At 33.1% G+C, this 17,164-nt stretch overlaps 1 protein-coding gene across 1 annotated transcript in view; it reads right to left on the bottom strand.

Moving 5' to 3' along the window:
* LOC129232933 (SLAIN motif-containing protein-like) overlaps positions 1-15,171 on the bottom strand; it is a 60,324-nt gene extending 45,153 nt beyond the window's left edge. The window contains exons 1-2 of the mRNA XM_054867039.1: positions 14,600-15,171; positions 5,681-5,832 (exon numbers count right to left, since the gene is read on the bottom strand). Of these exons, the coding sequence (XP_054723014.1) occupies positions 5,681-5,832; positions 14,600-14,808 (361 nt within the window). The 5' untranslated portion in view covers positions 14,809-15,171. The remainder of the gene's footprint in view (positions 1-5,680; positions 5,833-14,599) is intronic.
* Positions 15,172-17,164: the final 1,993 nt, after the last annotated feature.

Below are 17,164 nucleotides of genomic sequence, written 5' to 3'. Positions count from 1 at the left end.
ACAATTTCAAGACTTTTCTAATGGAAAAATTCCCCAAATCCCCCAGTTTCTGCATGAATAATTTACTTACAATTAGGTTCTAATAATTTCACAAGGTATTGCTTATGTTATTTTCAATAATGAATTTCTATGCAATGGTATGGAGGGAGGATGCTATCCTCTAAGTTCAGCAGGGATGCCATAGCCACTGAGACCTTAAATTTTCACACGAGCATTTCATGAAAAGCATGATACTCCTTGAGATTTTTACTAAGTGTTCAAATGTTTTGAACTTTTTTCGTGTAAAAAGGGGGTAAAAATTCAAATAAAGGGTGTCAAAAAGAGCTCGCGCACGCGTATTCAAATTTAGAGTCTGACTTGATTTTGAGAAACATTACTTCTTCCTCTCTGCAGCACTGTTGCATGGAAACTTTTTTTTTTTTAAACTATCATAGCATAAATGAAATGCATACAAGAAGAAATGATGAAAGCTGGGTGTGTGTGAGGTAGAAGCTGCTTAGGAGAAGCTTCTTTGCCAGTCAGCCACAGCAAAACATTATGTTGCTCCAGACTTTTAACCTTGTTGATATTTTTTTTTTTTTTTTTTTTTTTTTGTGAGCTAATGGAAGAACCGTGGTATCCCTGGTGACCCCATGTGCACGCCTCTGAGCGCAGCCAACTTTCAAGTTAAGGAGGGGCAAGCCAAGACCCAATAAGATAGCATTTTTTAGCTGCCTCCTCATGCCAAAAGATAGATACCAAAAGTTACAAGTCCTTAAAAGTTTTTAGACTGTGTTTGAATCAGAAGAGGGATGGCGATTGGCGGATTGAGTGATATTGCCCGGATGTTTTTCCGAATTGAAGTTTTAGTCAATCTCTATTGGTGTTAGAGGTTTTAGTCAATCTCTATTGGTGATTGGAGGATAGGTTTCAAAGTCCACCTAAAGAGAAATTTTCAAAATTCACAACTGCAGTCAATTTTAGTAAAATAAAGTGAAAAGGGGGTTGCGATTCACTTCTCCAATTATTTTTCAAAACTGAAATCAACTTTAGATAATCTTCAGAGACATCAATGGCTTTTTCTCTAGCAAATTACTTTTAAAAATGCAATTTTAGATTATCTTTGGTGATTTCTGATCTTAAGGATATGAAAATTCAGATACTCTCTTCGGAAGCTTTTTGGGAATGAAGTCCTAGAAACACGTTTCTAGACATCTTTAATGATGTAAGAAGAATAGTTATAATTCAGAAGTTGTCCCAGAAAATTTTAGACATTGAAGTTTCAAAAACAATTTTAAGCCATATTCTTGTACGTTGAGACATTTGGGAATGGAATGGTAGCTATACCCGAACCATCTTTGGTGACTTTACGGAGGAAAGTGAAATTTGGAGACACCATTTAAAGGATGGACAGTTGCCCCTTGCTAGTCCCCTCGCCTCTGGCTATGCTTATGCTAAGCTCAATAGGGGTTTTGAGATTTTTTGGGCTTAGTTTTCTTTCAAAGTGTTTGAAAGAAACTCTATTATCAAACAAAATAGACTGTATTGACACCTCTGTAGGACAATTGATGAATGTCATTGGTCTCCTCATGTGGTATGATCTTTTGGACTTGGTCCAGATCAAGGGAATCAGAAACAATAACATATTATTTAATAAAGGTTATTTACAAACTGTACATATTTTAAATATTCTGTGTGTACTCGCAAATCTATTTTTCAAAAATTTTTTTAAACAATCTTAATTTCAGCAATTCATTAAATAAATGAGCCTAGCAAATTTCAGGGTTCATACACTTTTGGTTAAAAAAAGTTCCCTGACTTTTCCAGGTTTTCCAGGTTGTTTTTTAGAAAATTCCAGGTTACTCGCTTCATTAAAAATTTAAGTTTAAATAGTAATATTTTCAAAATAATTAAAATTGTTTAAAGTAGCAATGCAGAAGAAATGAAACTTCTCCCCTTAGATTAAAAAAAAAAAAAACAAAAAACTTGGATTTTTTTTCCTTTGTTTTCTCTGTCAAAATTTTAAGTTTTTTTTAAACATTTTGTTCAAAATTGTTATAATTTGTTTACTATTTGTTAAAACAGAGTACTTTCAACTTATTTTAGCGTTTTTTTGATGTCACGCATAATATTATAGCGTTTTGCTGTAGTCCTGCAGAAACCTTTTAGCATCCACTTTTGGTTTACAATACTTTTTATTTTCTTATAAGTAGGTTACACAAAACATATTGAGCAAAATGCAAAGCTAAATTTTAGTATAAATATGGTTAACTTGTTGCATCAATTGGCATACCATGTAATGCATAGTAACAAAAATCAACATCCGCCGATCATAGGCCAATGCCAATAATCTTTTTTTTTTTTTCACTATTAAAGGACGCTTACATTAAAATTTCAAATTTTCTTTTCCAGAAAGTATTAGTTAATTTTCAAAAATTCACAACTTTTTGCACATTTTAATGTTAGTTTCAATGTTACTCATTGATATAAACATCCAATTCTGTTTCTGGAAGTTTAAGTCTACAAAGCAAACGATCAAATATGGCGACAAAGTGAAAAATTTAAAATAATAAGTAGATTTTTGGATTTCTAGTATAAAAGTAGTAATAAATAATTAATAATCCTTAAAAGGATACAATAAAAGCAAAATAGTCAGTATTTAGTACATAAGAGTCTAAATCAATTAAAACAAAAAAATGTTATGAAGATTAAATTTTGCATTTTTCCAGAAAATAATTACAAATTATCCGGAAAAAAAGACACAATTTGTGTTGTTTTCAATAGTTTGCATTGCAATTAACATCCAATGCCGTTTTCGGGAACTTAGGCACTTAAAAAGTCTTGTGTACTTCCATCTTGGGAATGACCAAATATGGCGGCTATGCCCAAAAATAAGAAATAACTTTTTTAATTTGTCGCATGAAGACAATTAAAAAATAATTAATCTTCATGAAACTACAATTCATTGAAAAGTTTTTATCACATTTGCGTCCGAGGCAGTGAGGATAAGATTAAGTTTTAAGAACAAAATTTTTCATTTCTCAAAAAAATTATTTTAAATAACAATAGAAAAACAATTTGTAGACCATTTTTTGTTATTCTCATCAGTTTTCAATTAAAGAAAACATCCAATTCTGCTTTGTTTTTAGAAACTTAGGCATTTTAGGATCGTATCTACATCCATCTTGTGAGTGACCAAAGATGGCGACTACGTTTCACACGTAGCTGAAATGATTTTCCGATCAAAAAAAAAAAAAACTATTTTCCCCGATCGACCTTCCCATCTACAGGTTGTGCTTCCGAAGCAGTAAATTGTCTTCTCTCCTTTTGAGTTTGTGCATAATTGCTGTTCACCTGATTTTTTTTCCCTTGGGAACTACTGAGAGCCAAAAATGGCGGATGCTGAATATTTTTTGGGTCGCCACTTTTTTCATTGCTTTAAAATTGTTACAATTTTTTTTAAACACATCGATAAAAATGAAGATTAGATCTCTTAAAACCAAATTCCCTGGGAAAAAATTGGGAAAAGAAAAATTTTGGGGACACATTTGGAAAATTCCCTGACATTTTTGACTATTCGCAACTCCAACGAACTATAGGGGGCACTGCAGTCACTGTCTAATGGCGGAATTGAAAACTAAAACAAACGCATGTGGTAACGAAGAAAATGCTAAAAGTGTTGTGATTTTTGTTTGTATGTATGATTTTTTCGCTTTATTCGTTTGAAAAGATTTTTCAAAGTCTTTTGGTTATTCTGACCCATATAGAAAGAGATTAGAAACCAAAAAGTATTACGAAAGTAAACAATTAATGCAGAACACACAGTAAGTTGTTCTGAAGCAGCCATTTTCACGATGTTGAATTCGGTATTCATAAATTTTTGGTTCGCTTCGAACGGCATTTTCATTTTGTACCGTTTTTTCTATACATTAGTACATATTAAGTTCAGTTTCGTGACATTTCCAGCATTTGTTGACATTTTTGTCACATAGTGCACATGCGTGGCAGACTGTCAAGAGTAACGTTTAACACTAGATAATTTATTTCTATGACTATATGATTGGATATCCAAAGAAATCATGCATTTAATTCATTCGTCATGGAAATGATTTACCTGATATGCGAAATCTTGTCAGATACATTATTCTTTCACACAATTTGAAAACCATAACCCTATAAACAGATTTTTGGCGAGCTTTTATTTTTTATTGTTCAAATTCTTAACGTTCTTTCTGGATTTTTCAATCTGTTCTGCGATAAATATTTTCAAGAAAATTTATTTGCATACTGTCTATTTCAGTAGGATACTGTAGTAACAAAGGTTATTTAAATCATTTATGTGGAATTAGGTTAAGGAAAAGTGTCCAGTCAATGTTGTCAAGTTCGTTTTTTTTTCATCGAATTGAAAAACTGATATTTATTCAAATTCACTCAGAACAAAATAAATAAAATGTTTACTCACAGTTTATATATGGTGGTAGTTTTCTTTTCAGTTGATTGACCATTATTTCTTTTTACTTATCGAATTCTGTAATCTTACTATCATTTTATTCCACTCATGATAAAAATTAAAAATGGTTTAACTAAAAACGCGAAAACTCGCCAAGGCTACTTTGCTTGCACAATACTAAAACTAATATAACCCTAAACAAATTTGGCGAAACCTTTCAGCTGAGAATAAAAGGAATAAAGTAAATTCTTTCTCGGTTAAACATTTTTCATTTTGTTCTACGATAATTAATTCAAGAAAATATTTTGCATACTGTCCATTCCAACTAAATGCTGCTGTAAAATATGATTAGTTAAATTAATTTAAGATTAAAAAAAACTCGTATTCTTACAAATTCATACAAAACAATAAAAAATTTTACCTGGTATAACGTTATCCAATTTTGTTAATCCAGAGTTTTCTTGTTTACGCGTCCACCATTTAATACTTTTTTGAAAGAAATGAGGAAAACTAACATTATTTTGAGAAGCTCGAGAATACTCTTAGGGGACGAATTAATTTCTGTAGCTGAAAGCAAACTAAGACACATCGATTGCGTTAATAAATACTCAGAACAAACTGCCTGTGTTTACGTCAACAGACACACGTGATGCGCAACGTGGCAATGTTTTAGGTGCAGACGCAGTTTTATAAATCACCGCAAGGTAGCGTATTCGAGCGCTGGAGTTCCGAATGTCATTTTTCATGATAATTCCAAGTTTTCCCGGAGCGTACGAACCTTGAACCGAATAGAATGTTGTGGCAACCCATCTAAAACTTTAGGCAGTAGAAAGAAATGCGTTCCCCTCACTCACTCCATGTAAGAAAATCTTCGCTCTTTTGGCGCATTTTTCGTTGTGAAAAAAAAAAAACGTTCATTTCTCGATCGCAGTTTTTAAGTGCCAGCGTCGGTTTAGATAAAAATTTACAATCTTTTTCGTGAAATCACAATAAAAACGAAGACTAGATCTCATGGTACTTAATTCCTTGGGAAAAAAAATGGAAAAAAAAATTTGGAGGACAAAATTTGAAAACTCCCTGACTTTTCCCTGACATTTTTGACAGTGTCATTTTCCCTGACGATTCCCGGTTTTCCCGGAATTCCCGGAGCGTACGAACCCTGAATTTCCTCAAAAAACTCCTAAAGTTGAACCATTAAATAAATTCTAAACTTATACAATTCATAAAATTGCACACAACATTGAAGCATACTATGAATTTGCAGCTGCTTTAGCTTGCTGACAAGAGCTTTCTTTGTAACTTGAAGTTCTTTGTCATCCATCTCTTCAACATCTTTATGTAACCATTTATAAGTATTCTGAGACTTTTCTTCCACTGAAACTTTTTTAGGTGATTGGTACAACCTAAAAATTCATGAACACATTAAGACAGACATTTTAAATTAGGTGTTGCAACAAAACTTAATTATCATAGCATTAATTTGTAGAATGATAGTCAAAATAAATGAAATTTGCATTACTGTTACTGATCATACAAAAGAATTAAAAAGTTTTCCAATTCCAATGACAACATAAATAAGGTAGTAGCTAAACCAAGGCTTGTATCCAAGGGGAAGGTTTTAGGGGTTAAACCAGAGATCAGAGTAGTGATTTCAAAATTTTTAAAACTTTTCAGGAAGACAAATATCAAGTTTTGATAACCTTAATGTAATTTATAAGCTTGATTTTTCTAGTGGGTGATCAAAAGTTCCAAATTCAATCTTGAAAACTATAACAGAATGCATTCAATCTTTTATTCTTAAACACAGTGAAACATTATGAAGTAGAAATATTTTATCTTACGATTTGAATCTGGGTTAGAATTATGAAGCAATTTAAAGGAAACTTTTCCAATTAATTTGAATTTATAATAAGAACACAAATTAACATTTTATTACTGAAATATACATTTTTGTCTCCCACTACTTTAGATTTCATGAACTTTAAAAATATACTTGTAATAGTTTTTTTTTCAATTTTAGGTACAAAAAATAAACTAGGCTTTCTTTCTGTAAAAGTGGTACATATTTTTTAAGCAGGTCAGAGATAAATGAGACAAAATGTAAGAGTACAAGAGTAAATGGATCTTTCAATGAACTTGCAGTTTTATATCTATTATCTATCTAAATTACCACCTTCATACTGAACAGATTTTAAGAAATAATGTTCAATGACTACATACTGCTACATTCAATCGATTACATACAAGCCCAAGAGTGAAATCACCTTCCACATCACCAAAAAATCAAAAATATCAACATGTCATAAAAAGACATGATCAACCAAAGCTTCAAGCAATTTAACTTGCAAGAAATGAAAATCTTCCCACCTGGTTGGAAATAATTTAAACCATTGATGAATGTCTAATGTAAATTTATCTATGTCAAGCAAAAGTTTTACAACTCCCTTGCACACAGCATTATGCACAATATGCAAACGAAAAATTCCTATGTTAACCAGATTAAAAAGCAACATCTCAGCTAACATGGTTAACATATTTTTCATTTCTTTTCAAGGGGGAAAAAATCAAAAATATCAGATCCTGTTCCCCTACCCTAACTCTTTTCCTGCAACGCCTACTGCGCAGCTGTTTTTATTTTCTTCATTATTTTTTTTATATCTTTTTTGAAGAAGAAAAATGGCTGCAAGAGTTAAAAAGTATAGATAAAACAAACAGCTTTATACTGATCATATGTTATGATTAAATGCATCCCCCCTGCCTTCTGCAGAAAAAAAGCAGCAGCACAAAAGGTTTTTCTTGCTTTCTTTTTTAGAGAAAATTTCCTAGGGTCTAGCAAGTTCATTTTATCCTAAAACATAGGCATACATCATGCAAAGCTTCATTTTTAGGTTGAATTTTCTTTTTTTTTCTAGCATGCAAGTATGGAATAAAAAAAATGAAAATTTTAGGACAAAATTAAAATTTTAGGAATTTTAGGATAACTCCTACCCTTGGGTTATATCCCTCCCATTGAGGAAGAAAACCACCAAATGAATAAAATATACATTTCACAAAATAAACTTTTCAATTTCAAGTTTGTGTACAGCACTTTCTTTGACGTTTTGCTGCAATTTATCATAGTTCTCTTTTTTACAATTTACCTGCTGAAATCATGTTTCAGAAAAACAATGGTGGAAGAATGGTTTATCAAAATCAAGCATCAACTGCATTAATATTGCTTCTGATAAAGAGGTTATGATGAAATTAGCATTTCTAAAAAGTAGAGACATAGCGAGTAGCACTTTGGCCCAGGGTTGGAAGAATTGGACCCAATTGGGTTGGACCCAATGGGTTTTTTGAAAAAACCCATTTAAAAAAAACCCATTATTTAGCCCACTTTTGGGTTTTTTAAATTTTCTGAGAAGTTTTTTAAAAAAATAATTAATTTAAATACTTTTACAATTAAAACTTCTTTTTTATTTGTTCTTCACCACAGACAATGAACATAAAAAATGAATTCTGAACTTTAATAGTATTTCGTAACTCTTAACGGCATGAAAAAAAAAATACTTCAAAGATTTTAAATAAATATATTTAACTTTTTTCTTTAACTGGTCAATAAATAAATCAAATTATCTTGACCAAGTCCTGTCACGTCTGATTTTCTCAATATCTGTAGATTGTACAGAGGAAACTAATCTAGTTAAAAGGCTTTCATGTGAATTATTTTCTGCTAACCAACACGTCACAAATCTCGAATAAACACAAGGTATATTTTTTAGAAATAAACAGATTTTACAAACGGTCGACAGAAAACAGAACAGGTACAGTATTTTCATTATCTTATGAAAAAGTTTAATATTTCTTACTCTGTACACAGAAATAGAACAACGAGCAACATAAAATTCAAAGAAATGTCTTGATTAAGCTGGAATTCAGTAAAAAGGGATTTAAACTACTTGAGGTTCTACAGTAGTTTTGCATAACAAAACGAAATACAATAAAGTAAAATGCAAAAAAAAAAAAAGTAATTAAAAACGAAAAATAGATTTTATCACTTGAGAAGTAACTTTGCCTTAACTGTTGGTAATAATGAAAATTAAAAAATCTAAAACTTCACCATTCTTGGGTTTTTTCGTCTTGTATACTTTTCTTCAGAAAACACTGAAATTTAACTAGTTTTAAAGCTTTTTTTTACCTGAAGACAATTTTTGCACTTTGTCCATATACTTATGCTACAAGTACCCCAATTTTCCCTAAAAAAAGACAAAAAAACCCACATTTCTTTTAAAAAACCCAACTTTAGTTGGGTTTTTTTTGGGTTTTATTTAAAAAAACCCAAAAAACCCTGGGTCCATGGGCTTTTTTTAAAAAACCTGGGTTTTTGCCAACCCTGCTTTGGCCGGGTAGCCGAGTACTCGGCCTTTCACTACTCGGCCGAGTACCGAGTACCAATTATGTGTTAAGAAGAACATCCGACACACAAGTGATGAATTTCGTACTCATTGGAATAGTGGTATAAACCTTCATGTCCATATAATACTTTTTAAAAGTTTCTGCTGAAATGCAATTACACATTATTTAAAAGATTTTGTTTCAGTCAAAAATTTTACAAAAAAGTTATTTTTCAAATTAAAAATAAACAAATAAATAAAAGGGTATGATTAATCAAGTTAGAATTAAAACAAACTATTTTTTATCCATTATATCCGCCAAATATATATAATTTTGAAAAGCAAATAAAACAACGTTTAAAGTACAAATGTGTAGGAACACTACAGACACGTGTTTTCTGCGTTACAAGGAACATCTTTTTCAGTGCATAAAATGTGAGCTAATGAATGTAAAGACATCTGACAAAAAAATCCGACTTTTGTTGGATGTCTTTAAGCTCACATTTTGTGCATTGACAAAAGGCATTCCTTGTAGTTCCAAAACACGTGTCTGCATTGTTCTTGTACATATGTGCTTTTGACATGATTCATTTGCTGTTTATGTTTTAAGCAAAGGTATTTTTACATACCTTATAAAAAGTTTTTGTTTGTAGCAAAAATCCATTTAATATAAAAATTTCATATTTTCTTTACTTTTCTTTTTGCCCCATTTTTAATATATAAGTTTTATTAACTTTTGGGATCTTAAGATCCCCAAAGTTAATAAGATAAATAAAATCCCAATAATGATTTACTCCAGTTAAGCATAACAAACTCCATTGTCCTCAAAATTTAAATTAGACTTGTAAATGATTGCAGTATATTATTATATGCTTGCACTTTTTTATCAATTGCAAAGTCTGCCTTAAACAAATTCAATTTTTTTACAACTACTCAGTATTGGCCGAGCATCTGATCAAAATTTGGCCGAGTACGGAGTTTTTACCAAGTACTTGGTAGGTCTCAACTAAAAAGAAAAGAATGTTGATTGTGAATGCATGGTAATTATGATTGGCAATATTATTTTCATTTGCTACAAACTCCTGGTTTAGTTTATTAAACATTATTACAGGGTGTAAAATCTGGTAGGAATCATTCAACAATATATTCAGTAGTACATACAGACCATTTCACCACCAAATTTTAAAATTTTTGTATTTTTTAACTGAAAATACAGTGAAATCTCATTGCAGTACAATGAAATATACATTTCAGCAAAATAAATTTTGAGTCCCGATTAAATTATCATTACATTGCTTGGTAACTAATCAGCAAAGTGGCCCATTAATCAGCGCATAACTAATTTGTGTGCTATAAAATCTGCTCTGAAACAGGGCTGGATTTAGGGGAGGGCAGGCGGGGCTACTGCACTGGGGCCTCCACAACAAAGGGGCCCACACAATAAAATTTTTACAAAATATCCCAACTTTCACGGGTCAAAAATATCGGATATATATATATATATATATATATATATATATATATCAAAATGTTTGGATATCAAAGTATCAAATATTTTCGAAAATATGATGATCTTTTCGAACGCTGATCAGGGGGCTCCACTCCTTTGTTGCTCCGGGGCCTCCACATTTCCAAATCCGGACCTGCTCTGAAATCAACTAAAAACTTGCATTTTAAAAGTAAGTTTTCAAAATTTTCAAATGGAATACCCCTAACCCACTGTTTGCTTTGGGAAAACATTCCACCTCTTTCTCAGACCCCTGCTGTTGTAGGTCCCCCAGAATTCACAGCCTAAATGCAGGCCCACGTCATTTGGATGATCAGAGGGGTGAGGGGGAGGGATCATTGACCTCTTATGGATTTCAGGAACATAATGAAAGTAGGCCTTTTTGTGCATACTTTGTTTTTCCTTATAAAATGTATGAAAACACAAAATTCTTTGCCCCACATGAAAAATTTTGAAATGTCGGAAAAACCATTTTTTTTTTTTTTTTTTGCAGCAAACTACAACTACTTTAGTACAAATGTAGTTAACTACAACTCCTTTTTTCAAAATGTAGCAATTACAAACTACTTTTGAAAAGTAGTCGCTATTTCGCTACTTTTAGTTACTTTTAAAAATATAATTATACAAAATGCATATACTTGTACACCGTTTGAGGATTGAACGAAAAAATTCAAAAAATGATTTAGGTTAATAAATTGAATCATATGAACATGGAATATTACCATGAATTATTTATTCTTTCTATCGCTTGCTGAGCCAATTTGTCATTCCAAACATGTGTAACGATTTTCACGCATATGTGCTGCAGGAAAGGATTTAAAAGTTGAAGGAATTCAAACTTAAAATTTTTAATCCTTTCCTGACATTGAATATTTCATTCAAGAAGCGCAATTCGGCTGCTTGAAAATGTAAATAGATGCAATCATAGTTTGTTCTAACTTTTATACAGACTTACATGTACAAAAAATTGATTTAGATGATGAAAACCATCTTCTCTAAACAAAAGTGAAAGACTTTAATTTTCATTCAGTTAATTTTACAGGATTTTTTTTTCTGGAACTAACTAATTGATTTTGAGCTTCAAAATGAAATAAAAGCATTTTTTCAATTTCACCGAATAACCTCAAAAACTTACAATATTTAGTAATTGACTTTTATCATGTTAATATATCAACACTCAATCAATAGAAAAGAAAAAATAAAGAAGTGGGAAAGTATCCCAAATGGTACTAGTATTTAAAGTTAAATATTAATAAACTATAAAGTCACCCGTAATGGTATGACAGATGAAAATTGTTTCTCCATTTGAATGAAGCAATTGCCTGTCTGGTGATATTTTGATGGTTGAAATTTTAACCCTAACTCCAGTAGATACCGTTAATTTTGTTGATCACTTTTTCATTTCTTCATTCTCCTTAAATTAGTCTTATCAGTAAAACTGTTAAGTGACCGGATCCAGTTCGGCCTTGTCGAAATATAGCTTTTCCCTGCATGTCAAACGTAACCAAAAAAATATTTTCAAATTATCACGCCGTGGCATACGTTTCAATGTTGATGACGTCAGGAGCGTTACTCGATCATTCGCTATTATATATATGAGGATATCTGAAATATGAAACATAACTAAGAATGCTTACTTTACTTCAATGTGAAATTTTAAACTACAATGCGATACTCGTGCGATAGGGCAATTCTATTTACATGAAATGTCAAAAAAAAATAAGCTTTTCGCGAGTAATTAATTTTGGAGCTAACGCGAATTTCCCACCCATAAAACGAAAATTTTTGGATGGGAATTGCGGGGCTTAAGTATCACCTTCTTAACTGGCTACAAAATATTAGTTTCGTGAATGGACTTTCCCTTTAGCATCTCTGAAAGCGGAAGTTCCCCAACCGAAACATTGCTTTGTTAATTAACAAATCGCCACTACGCATCTTTTTCATTCTAAATATGAAGTTGATAAAGCATAATTTCACATAAGCAGCTGTTTATCTAAAGTTTGAAAATAGAAGGAGAAATAGAAATCTGTGACAATTAAAGAAATGTAAAGATTTTCGATATGCTTGAACAGCTAAAAAGTGTGTAGAATATAATTACAGTATCTACTGCACAGTACTATTGTAGTGTTGCATTTTTTTATTGCTATATACTATACGTACCGTACTGTTTCATTTTATACCATTATCTCCCACTGATTTTTATGCAACCTAACAGTATTTTTATTCAATAACACAGATTTTTGAAAAATACAGTAAAGTTTCAGTTCTCTATGTTTAAATTTCATGAGGGGTAGTAAAGAAATGGTTTTAAATAGTTTGAGGGATGTTTTCAAATATCACAAAATAATTGGTATGCTAATAAAAAATCGTATTTTTTCCCTTTTTTCTACAACGCGAAATTTCAATCTACGCTAGGAGTCTTAGAATGCATCCCTCGCTTAAGTTGAGATTCGACGGTTTATGCAGATAACATCTGACATGGATACTAAATGCTTTTTGCTCAACGAGCTTTGCAAGAAATGGAAAAAGTTCTGTGATCATACATTTCTTTAAAACTGAAACATCTGTTGTTAACCGGCCAAAAAAGGCAGTTCAATATCACCCTCTTCCATAACATTTACAGTAGCTTCTATATTAGGTGGATATTGGCACAATAATCTCATTGACACCTAAAATGTTCATCCATGGGACATTCTCAGCTGCCAGAAAACAAACGTGGTATGGGTGCCAATATGCAAAGTTTTAAGAGGGAAGGGGGGATATTTTTACCATGGTTTAGCAGGATATATTCACATGGAAACCAATTTCAGTTCATTTTAAAATTTGACATTTTTAATATCTCATTTATTAATGGCTGGAGAAGAAATGTTTTCACATTTTTGTGAAGAAAAAAGTAATAAAAGCAAGGAAGTTCTAATTTCTAAAGGGGTGGGGAAGCTTGAGCCCCCACTTTCCCTTTGTATGAGAGCTCATGAAACGCGGTACTACATTGAGTTATCGCTTATTCTTTTCTTTCTAAGCCATGCTCTATTCAAGGTGAATATTGGGGAAATGTGAAAAGTTCGATGCCAAACAAACTAATGGCGTCAATCTGAGGTCAGCTCGTATCTTTCAGAGTATTCGAATCTCATTGGTTACTAGTTTTACTCGCGTAAGACTTGCACCAGTCAGATTTGTTTGAAACTTTGTTTTTCTTCTTCTTTTAAATTTTATTTTTAAGTAGTTTTCAGAAATCGCTACAAACTCCTTTTTTCTGTATTGAACTACATGCTACACTACTTTTTTTGAAAAGTAGTGTAGAAGTAGTGTAGTAGTAGTTTTGAAAACTACTAAAAAATGTAGCTACTACAGTTGCGTCGCTACATGTAGCGCGCTACTTCCAACCACTGGACTGGCCTATCTAAACGTATCTCCCCTGCTTTAGCATTATTTTCATCCTCTTACGATAATATTGGGATTGGCAGCCTGCTGTAAGTGTTTAAGAGGTTAAAATATGAATAACGGTAGCGATCTTTAATATTCCGTTTAAGATGTCACAAATCTCTCCTGCCCCCTTCCTATAAGCTTGCTGTAGCACTACTAAAAATCCCCTGACAAGGGAAGAACTTGCTTTCGTCAAGAAAAAAGAAACCTCGTTTAAGAAGGAAAATTTGATGAGGCCATTAGAAAAGGCTTATGTATACATTTGAAAAATCCGCAAAAGAGTGAAGCTGAGAAATTTGAAGTGCAAAGTGGCAAGGGATGACTATTTCCTTAACTTTCATGATAAAGTTCAAGAAGGTGGATATTTCTCGCCCTCATTTAGTTTTGAAACAAAAGAGGATAGAACAACGAAACTAAAGAAAGCTAGTGTTTTCATATTACACATATGTTTTCTTTTTATTATTATTTTCCGTTGAAGGTTGTGGAATAGTCTAATAATCTTGGGCTGAAAAAGAATATCAAACACTGACACATGTACTCATACTATTGCTTCAAATATTAAAAAACAATACCTACACTGAAGCACTTACTAAGACCAGGTATGCTTTTTAGAAAGTTCTGTATACTCTATTTTAACCAATGATAAAAATATTGGGTAACATTTGTGATTAATATCCATAATTAATACTCAATTTATGATCCTTTTCGACAAAAACAACTGTTACAAGAAAACTAATGAAATTATTTATGGCATACTCTAAATTGTTTTACAATATCATCAAACATCATTCGATTCTGATTCAAGTCTTGTTAATTTCAGTTACAAAGGAAAACAAAACACGAGGGGAAAAGAGCGTCAATATTTACCATGATTCTTCATCGGACAACTCTATGTCATCGACATCGATAAGTTCGGTTCCTGTTGTATTCGAAAACTCAGATTTATTGGTGTGAAAAGAGTCAACGGATGATTCACGATCACTAGCAATTTCGTCAGTTTCAATCTTCTTGTCTTGTGAATCTTTGTTATTAGTAAATGCCTCATTTTCTTCAGCGGAAATGGTCACCGATTCCATATTCCACAAAACAAGGAAGAATAGAAAAACTTATTTTTCTATCATGACAGGAAGAAAAAAATTAATTCATTATGCTCACACAATGCATGAATTGAATTCATTCTTTGGCTACCTTAGGAAGTAATACTAAAATACAATTGCTTTAAATAATTGACTGTGATGCATTTCAATCGTGTATCGAAAAACTTACAATAATTTTAAACTTGACTTGATTTGTATCCGAATAATATGGAGTATTTTCCCTTTAAATTTTAAATTTATAATGAAATGGTTTTTAAAAAATTGAAATGATCGTGAACCATCATAGTTTTAGGTGCAGCACCGTTTTACCCCACTTCTACGTTAGCTTTTTTTTTTTTTTCTTTTTTTTTTACCCTTTATGCAAAACTTTATACTATATTACATTATGCACAGCAAATGAAACGGCAATCAGAGCTCTATAATTTTTGCTTCTCCTCTCAAATAATGGGGTCTATTCACGATTTGGGTTCGAGGTTAGGAAAAACCACGTGAACCGTGAGTTTACATTTTGAATATCAATGCTAAGTACTGGAAAAATTCGCCTTTGTGGTTTGGGAGAAAGCTACGCTGGTGTGCAAAAATTAAAGACGAAGTCGAAAAATTAGCATATCAGCTGAAAGAAGTGGCAGAGCGGACAGAAAGACCAATCAGGAGATTAAGTAAGGTGATGTACGATAGCACATGCGCAGATATGCAGGCAGACGTAATGGGGGAGTGTCTGAGTAGTATAAAGCATGTTGTCGGTGTAAGATCAGTATTTCTGGCAAAGAGATTGCACGCCGTATAGCAGTTAAAATCGCACCGAGTTGCTGCCTCGGCGAGAAATGGCAAATAATCAATCTGTTAGACGACATCTGGATGCTTTTACCCGAGGTCGAATCATTGGGAAGTTGGAGGAAGGCCGCAGTGTGACAAGTGTGGCTGCAGAGTTCGAAATTGCTAACAGCATCGTTTCACGACTTTGGAGACAATTTCAAACTACAGGACGGTCTAGGAAGATTGGGCGCCGTAAATAGGGCGCCGCATATTGGGCGCCGAGTATTTTGGGCGCCGGGAACTTTGGGCGCCGAGCATTTTGGGCGCAGGGAACTTTGGGCGCCGAGACCTTTGGGCGCCGGGCACTTTGGTCGCCGAGCATTTTGGGCGCCGGGAACTTTGGCCGCCGAGCATTTTGGGCGCCGGGACCTTTGGCCGCCGAGCACTTTGGGCGCCGGGAACTTTGGGCGCCGAGCATATTGTGCCCAGTATTCCCGGGGCCTAAAATGCTCGGCGCCCAATGTTTCCGGCGCCCAATATTCCCGGCGGCAAATTTTGAAACGCTCTCAATGCTTACGTTACGGTAGTTACCGGTTAGTTAATCACGTGACAGGTAATGATCACGTACTCCAATCAACTTCTTAGAATGGTAACCGGTTGATGATATAAAGCTGCGGTTAGTAATCGGTCGACCGGTGAGGTTCGTCGAACGCAAGGAATGCTTGCGTTCGACGAGCTCAACTGGTAGCTTCCGGTTAATGGATCAAGTGACATCTAATGATCACGTGCTTCAATCAACTAATCATCATATTGATACGGTAACCGGTTGATGATAGAACGCAGCGGTTAGCAACCGGTTACTCAATGGTCGACAGGTTAGGATCGCCGAACAAAACCAATTACAGTACATTGGTAAAATGAGAAATAAAAACGAGCACGTTCTATTAAACAGCATGGTAACCTGGATACATTAAAGCAACCCCGAGTAAAATGTAAACAGAGCCGCCCCTTTAAATTGTGAGGTAGAAATTGCAAACAATAAAAATGTCGTGAGAAAATCTGTAAAAAATACAACCATTTAATGATCTAAGAAATCCATTTTATCTCAGGAAAGAATATAATCCTTTTCATTTAATTTGTAATTTCACCTTCATCTGTCTTAGTTTTTAGTTTTATAAAAAAAAAATAAAAAGGGGAAAGGATGGGTGGGAAGATGTTTAGTCACTGCTCCTATGCTCTGTGGGGCTCGTGAGAATTTGAGCGACCAGTGTCAGCCTTTGCACACTCCCCCCTCCCCCATTTCCTAGAAAAAAATTGAAATGACACGTTTGTCTATCGCCAACTACTCGCAATCAGTAGTCATTGACCCTATTAACTGTAAGCTGTTCCATTTCGATTGTTTTATGCTCCGAGCTTGTGTCACTCCTTAACTGTACTAAATCATTATAGTCTAATAGGTGTGAGTTCATTTGTATGCTAATGATAATAATATATTCAGAGCTCTAAAAAAAAATTTTTTTTGGCCTTGTTAATTTTGCCTGAGTGAACTGATAATTGATAACAATTTGCAGATTTCACC

The sequence above is a fragment of the Uloborus diversus genome, chromosome 1, assembly GCF_026930045.1.
Source record: "Uloborus diversus isolate 005 chromosome 1, Udiv.v.3.1, whole genome shotgun sequence".
NCBI lineage: Eukaryota > Metazoa > Arthropoda > Arachnida > Araneae > Uloboridae > Uloborus > Uloborus diversus.
This window is presented reverse-complemented; position numbering and strand designations above follow the sequence as displayed.